Source organism: Gigantopelta aegis, chromosome 8 (assembly GCF_016097555.1).
Source record: "Gigantopelta aegis isolate Gae_Host chromosome 8, Gae_host_genome, whole genome shotgun sequence".
NCBI lineage: Eukaryota > Metazoa > Mollusca > Gastropoda > Neomphalida > Peltospiridae > Gigantopelta > Gigantopelta aegis.
In genome coordinates this window covers 18,143,859-18,151,393 of record NC_054706.1, presented here as the reverse complement: position 1 = coordinate 18,151,393, position 7,535 = coordinate 18,143,859, and the positions used below count along the sequence as shown (strand labels likewise).

Genomic DNA, 7,535 nt, shown 5'->3' with positions numbered 1-7,535 from the left:
TTGAAAAATATAAATAATTGCGTGCGGTATTCGGCAGCCTGAATTTGGTTGATAATTTGTTTTTAATATTAGTTTCAGTACTGTTTAGAATAATTACTGTTTATAATATTAATATTGTGTTATCTTTTCTCTGTCTCTGTCTTTCACTGTTTCGCTCTCTGTCTCTGTCTGTCTGTGACGTCTGTCTCTGTCTCTGTCCCTGTCTCTCTCTTTCTGTCTGTCTGTCTCTCTGTCTCTCGCCCTCTCTCTCTCTCTCCTCTCTCTCTCTCTCTCTCTCTCTCTCTCTCTCTCTCTCTCTCTCTCTATCAGTGTTTGTAAATGAATGACAACAGTCACAATGTGAAGGAATGTAGATTGTTATTTCCAGCTACAACATGTATCACTAATTTATGAATATTAAATAAAACGCTTGACTATAGTAATGTCATTCCAACCCCCACCCCACCCCACCCCACCCCACCCCACCCCCATCCCTCAGTGGAGTTTGTGTCAGAGAACTTCAAGGCGTGTGAACAGAACTTGTCTGGCGTTCGTGGGTTAAAGACGCATATTCAGGGCATAGTATTTCACGCGAACTGAACGATGGTGGGTTATGCAACTCTAAAATTCACGCAAACTGCCAATAAGTTACAAACTTCATAATATTATGCGCTATGCAAATACAATTCATGTAACCAAACAATCGGTTACATAGATAAAAATCACGCGAACAGAGCTCTGGTTACTTAAGCTTTTGAAATAGTGTCCCTTGATATTTATAATACACATAATATTATTATACACGAAAGCTGGTAGTGGTAATTATGTAACTGTCAACGTATGTCCGTTAAGCCTGCCTGCAAACCCTCTCAGCAACAATTAAAATGTATTGTGTTCTTCAATGCTCGTTTAATGTTATGGTAGCGACGAAACTAATTGATCTAATTGGCAGTTGGTTACTGAAGTAAGTACCCTGTTATTGAATATATGTAGACGTCAAATTAGCAATTAACTAAATCTTCATATACATTCAAACATAACTGTTTAAATTGTATTGTTAAAAGTAGTTGGCACTGAGACAGTACCACAGAAAAGGCAATAAAAAGAAAGAAGAAGAAGAAAACAAAAAGTTCTCTGACATACCAAGAGGTTAACGTTCAGCACTGTCCGTAATATAAGTCTCGTGTCTGAGGTTGTGTTCACTATGAGACGTTTCATACACCAAGTAAGTTTGGTTTCTTTTTTTCCCCCCCTTGCTTTCTTTTTCTTTTCCCTTTTTTTTTTGGGGTTTTTTTTCTGTAATTTCGTCGAATCCGTTCAATACATTTGCCTGTTTCTTATGTAGTTGCAGACGACAGACTGTTTGTATTGAGTTCGAATCATGGCATAAGCAGTGTAAATATATATAAGAATTTTATTTGAGTTTTTTTGGTGTGACTGTATTTTAATTTTAGAGGAACACCCCACTCCATAAAGAAAACTGTACTTTTAAATCGGTAAAAGGGGAAAGGGGGGGGGGGGGGGGAACTAGACTTGCACCACATCTTAATACGCCACGGTTTTCTGTGCAAAACATTACTCTTAAAGGGACATTCCTGAGTTTGCTGCATTGTAAGATGTTTCCGACTAATAAAATATTTCTACGATTAAACTTACATATTAAATATATTTTCATGTTTAGAATATCAGTGTCTGTATATTTAGTGTGTTTCTGGTCGACTTAATATTTGTAAGAAGCCCAAACTGGATTTTGTCTTCAAATAATTTCGTACGTACGAAAAAACGTTTTTTTCAGGAAATAAAATGAAATTTTAATGTAGAACAAATATTAGAATGATCAGAAACACGTTTAATACACAGTCACTAATATTTAATGCAGAAAAATATATTTGATATGTAATTACAGTCGTTAAAAAGTCTCTGTTAGTCGATAACATCTTAAAAATTGCAGCAAACTCAGGAATGTCCCTTTAAGTGAACCGCAGCGAGTATCAGTTAATGTGTTTGGCACACGGTAGCGGACAGCTTTGATAACATACCTCATATATTTCCCCTAGAGACAGACGCGTTATTATGCAGGTGATGGATATAGGTTCCACTAGATCAACTCAAATGTCACTGCCGACAATGTGAAGGCTATAGTGTCGAGTATATTATTTTATTGTTTTTATCATTACAATTAGAGACGTATTTGATGAGTAATTGACACCACCAGGCTACTAATAATTCTGCGAACCTGTCCCTCCCCCTCCCACGTCTCCAAAACCACAGTCAAGAATATATTCTACTCTGCAACTTGGGCGAGGGAGGATGGCAGGTGGTTAGATCTGGCATAAAGAGCTAGTAGATTGTAATTTTTAAAAAATCCAAGATTTTACCCCCACCCCGTAAAATTTGGCGGCATGTGGCTGGGCCTAGACGGCCTGTGTCTTAATTCGGCTCTGATTAGAAAGCATACATGTTCTTTCCGTTGTACGTCATACTTCGATTAATGTCTGTCTGTCGACCGACTCTCTCTCTCTCTCTCTCTCTCTCTCTCTCTCTCTCTCTGCCCGTCTCTCTCTCTCTCTCTCTCTCTCTCTCTCTCTCTCTCTCTCTCTCTCTCTCTCTCTCTCTCTCTCTCTCTCTCTCTCTCTCTCTCTCTCTCTGTGTCTCTCTGCCCGCATCTTTCTCTCTCTCTCGCTCTCGCTCTCACGCTCTCTGCCTGTCTGTTTGTCTGTATATTTCTTTCCTACACACTTGCATGCTGTATGAATAGGCTACAGCTGGCAACAACCGGTGATGTTAATAACAAACAAGTATATTAAAACTGAAGTTGTTTTTATATGTTGCATTAGTAAATGATGCTACAGTGGTGTGACTCCGCCTTTAATACGACCTACTTAACAGAACAGTCATCCACTTGTAGTTGATTTAATAGCACGTAACTATTTCGCAAATTGGTGTGTTTCCATACAGATTCCCGACAAGGAATGTTTGCCATTAGTTGTAATTACTCACGCGTGCTACTGATATTCGACAACTGATACTCATGACCATCGAGGAAGGAAATGTTTTATTTAACGACACACTCAACACATTTTATTTACGGTTATATGGCGTCAGACATATGGTTAAGGACCACACAGATATTGAGGGAGGAAACCCGTTGTCGCCACTTCATGGGCTACTCTTGTCGATTAGCAGCAAGTGATATTTTATATGCACCATCCCATAGACAGGATAGCACATACCACGGCCTTTGATATACCAGTCGTGGTGCACTGGCTGGAGCGAGAAAGCACTGGTTGGAATGAAAACCTGCTGTCGCCACATCATGGAATACTCTTTTTGATTAGCAGCAAGGGATCTTTAATATGCACCATCCCACAGACACCTTTGTTACACCAGGTGTGGAGCACTGGCTGGAACAAGAAATAGCCCAATGCGTCCACCAACGGGGATCGATCCTAGATCGACCGCGCATCAAGCGAACGTTTTATCACTGGGTTACGTCCCGCCCCAATGACTATGAACGGCCTCCAAATAGTTCAGTAATAACTACATGGGTTTCAAAAATGGTGACAGTTTTTGTTACTTAATACCGAGATAAAACAGAGCATTTCTCCAACACTGGAGTCGAGGAAAAGGAGACTAATTTTGTAAGAACTGGGAGTTTGGTAATATAAAAGATAAGACAGCTGACGAAAGTATGCAAAAAGGCCGAATTTTGGTCACAGCTTCAGAAATGGAACCAGGAAATTTGGTAAAAGGTGAGGGAACAGCCATAAATGAGGTTGGTTAAAAAGGATCCCTTTTCCATACCCCCCCCCCCCAAAAAAAAATAAATAAAAATAATAAAATAATAATAATAATAATAAAAAAAAATACTGATTGACACGGCAGTAAATAGTTTGCCTGGTGCCAAATCCACCACCCCCACCCCCCCCCCCCCCCCCCCCCAAAAAAAAAAAACACACAAAAAAACACACAACCCCCCCCCCCCCCCCACAAAAAATTATAATAAATAAAATAAAACAAAACAAAATAAAATAAAATAAAAATACAATAAAATAAACAACAACAAACAAACAAACAAACAAAAACACACACTCAATCCTCCCATGTAACTCGAATTCGCCGGTGAGTTGGATAATTAAGACACATGATTATGTTTTCATATTTTTCATTTGATTAATGTTTAGGTATTTTCGTGCTTTTATCAAATTAAGGTTCAATCACGCTGTCCTGGGCACACAACTTATCTATCTGGGGTGTCTGTCCAGGAACGTGAGTTAGTGGCTAGTTGAGAGAGAAATCGGTCTACGAGGGAGCCGATACCCGGATGCGAACCCAGTGCTTACCAGCCTTGTGTCCAGTGGCTTAACTAGCACACTACCTTAGGCCAGTATTCATACATTATTAACCCGTGGTGATTTAGTGTTCCACTTCTTATGTCGCCTTCAGTAATTGCATGGCCAATAAACGACAGACCTTGGTGTTTGTTCTACTCTGTGATTGATCAGTACTACTTAAGTGCAGATTAATAATTGTTGGTCGTATTTCATTTAATTGCAGCCTTTTCTCTCTCTCTTTCATTTCAGATACGCTGTCTGACAACGTACGATTGGTTTGCTTCTCATTTCATGAAATGTGCCACCAACTGAAATACAGCAGATACCACACAACTGGAATATCAGTCATCAAGTCTGTTCGTGCATAGTATCAAACAGAATTTGAACATTAATGGCTCTAGTACCACTTAAAGGTAACATCGTTTTCATGTTTATAAAACACATTCTGTCTGATACAAAGAAGTGGACAGCAGTGGAACACTATGCGATACATGTTTCTGCTTCTTCAGGAGTGAACATCTTTATGGATAACTGGTATATACATGGATATATGTTCAAGGAAGACATGCACGTCAGTTCTGTGCATTTATTCACCAGTTGATCACGTGTTCGTCTACTGTAAATAAGTAAGAAGTAAATTGTTGATGACATACTGGATTGATATTGAATTCTGAACAGTGATGAAACACGTGTTGTATCCAAATGGAAAAATACCTCGTGTTGATATCCGGGTGTAAACATGCTTGGTGTTGATGTATAAGTGCGAATGTCCAAGTGTTAACATGTCTCGTGTTGATATCCAAGTGTGAATATAATAAATGTTGACCAAATGTTGACTAAATCAAATCTGGAATAACCTGTGTTGACATCCAAGCCTGAGTATTATCATCCAGCTTTGAATACAGTGTGTATTTAGTTTGAGTATTCTGTTAATGTCCAAGCCTCTGTACTGTGTTTAACGTTTATGGAGTAAAAGCGTTGGATTCCTTTTAAAAAACCAAAAATTAAAACTGTTGACCAACTGAAAGCATCTCCGGTGACTCACATCCCTTTGATATCCACAGCAGTGAAAAAATTACTTTCGCCAGCCACAATGACGTCATTAAACCTGTCTTTGGTGAACCAGACTCCAGAAGCAGACGATACCAACCACGGCAGCGTGAGCACGTCCCAGGGCCTGCTGATCCTCGTCAACCTTCTCGTGATGGTCTTCATCTGCGTGGGCAATCTCTTCACCATCCTGGCTGTGTGGCGCACGCCGTCCCTGAGGACCGTGCCCAACATGTACGTGGTGTCCCTGGCCGTGGCCGACTTCCTCACGGGGGCTATCATCCCCTACTACGCCCTCACCTTGTACCCGCCCTTCCAGGAGGAGCTGGACAAGAAGAAGTACCTGTGTCTGTTCCGCTACGTGTGGTTCCACGTGTTTGTGGCCAAATCCATAAGCAGCATGGTGGCCATATCCTTCGACCGCTTCCTCTTCATCAAATATCCGCTGCACTACGGATCCATGACCAGCCCAACGAAGGCGGGATCTGTGATCGCCGCCACGTGGATCATATCCCTGTTGCTCGGGTTTGTGCCCTTGTTTCACAACAACTGGGAGGACGGCAAAGGGTGCTACTCGTTCAAGATCCTCACGACAGAATACAGAGTGTACGGACTGTGTCCGGCCTTCTTCTTCTGTTGCTTCCTCACCGCCGGATTCTACGGATACATCGTCAGGAAGGCCATACGGCACCAGCGGCGGAAGCGGGAGCGGTGTATGTCTCAGGCGGGGATGAGCGCGAACATAGTCCGCAGCACGACCAGCGACTGGAAGTCCGTCAAGGTGTTCATGCTCGTCTTCGGGGTGTTCTTCGTCTGCTGGGTGCCCAACTTCACCATCCTGCTCGTCGGCTACATCTGGACGATCAGCCCCGTCGTTATCAACTTCACCGTCATCGTCGGCTTCCTCAACTCCGGAATGAACTTCATAATATACGCCTGTCAGAACAGACAATTCAGAAGGGCCTTCAAGTCGTTTGTCGGACTGCAGCGGCGGCCCTCGGTGACCACGTCGCTGTCGACGCAGTGACGGGTGGATTCGTGTTAATGACATCCAGAGGGGTTTGTTGTTGTGAAAAGTAAACACTTGAAATCATCATCAACGTTTTAAAGTCCTCGATCACATCAAATGCGGTTGAAATATGTAATGTGTGCTTCTTAAAATAATTTCTGGCCGTCTCGAGATTAAATTTCCTGTGAAATGTGACTGGTTGTATTTGTAGTATTATCTGTGATGGATTGATCATACCGGTGTCCTCGGTAGACTAATATGAGAATGTGTACAAGAATGATCTAGTTGTTTTCAAATGGTGTGACCTCTCTCTCTCTCTCTCTGTGTCTCTGTCTCTGCTCTCTCTCTCTCTCTCTCTCTCTCTCTCTCTCTCTCTCTCTCTCTCTCTCTCTCTCTCTCTCTCTCTCTCTCTCACACACACACACACACACACACACACACACACACACCTCTCTATTCCTATACAAGGTAGAGCTTATTTCTACAACTGTTTCGCTGTATGAAACATTCTTGGTGCATTAACATGATATTACTTCTGAACACGTTTGTGAGATGGGCAGAAAACACCAACTTTAGTACAAGAAACTCACCGACAAATGTTTATCCAATATCTGTTTCTTTGACAAGTTTTAGACTGGGGCGGTCTGCTCGACTCCAGACCATAGTCAAATAATGAATAAACATGTTTGGACTGTTGGTGGTAATGTTTACTGGGACTGAGACTTACAGACATCAGGGAGATTGTACAACCTGCAGATTAACCTCTCTGTAGACTTTGCAAATTCCTAGGGAAGTTCGCCCATTCCCAAATGTTGCAGCAAATCACGATAAACTCCAAACACTGTCCATACCGTTTTCGTGCCATAGCCTAGAAGTCGTGATACATTGTGACAGTTACATGGAATGATTGTAATGTTTTATGGTAGCTGCTGATGACAGTAAAGTTTGTTTTGTTTAACAATACAACTAGAGCACACACATTTATGTTGTTAATCATCGGCTGTTGGATGTGACTGTGCAACGTTTTGAATTCTGACAGTGTTAAAGGGGGGAAACCCACGACATGTTCCCATTAGTTGCAGGTGATCTTTTATATGCACCATCCCACAGACAGGATAGAACATATCATGGCCTTTGATATACCTAGTTGTGGTGCACTACCT

At 41.6% G+C, this 7,535-nt stretch overlaps 1 protein-coding gene across 1 annotated transcript; it reads left to right on the top strand.

Annotated features, from left to right (window-relative positions):
* Nucleotides 1-4,570: 4,570 nt before the first annotated feature.
* Nucleotides 4,571-6,567, top strand: LOC121379302 (adenosine receptor A2a-like). Its single transcript, XM_041507852.1, has one exon. The coding sequence runs from the start codon at nucleotides 5,407-5,409 to the stop codon at nucleotides 6,388-6,390; it is 984 nt and encodes a 327-aa protein (XP_041363786.1). The 5' UTR covers nucleotides 4,571-5,406; the 3' UTR covers nucleotides 6,391-6,567.
* Nucleotides 6,568-7,535: the final 968 nt, after the last annotated feature.

Bases quoted from the DNA above. Each gene is read 5' to 3' on its own strand.
- LOC121379302 (XM_041507852.1), top strand. From the start codon at position 5,407: ATGACGTCATTAAACCTGTCTTTGGTGAACCAGACTCCAGAAGCAGAC.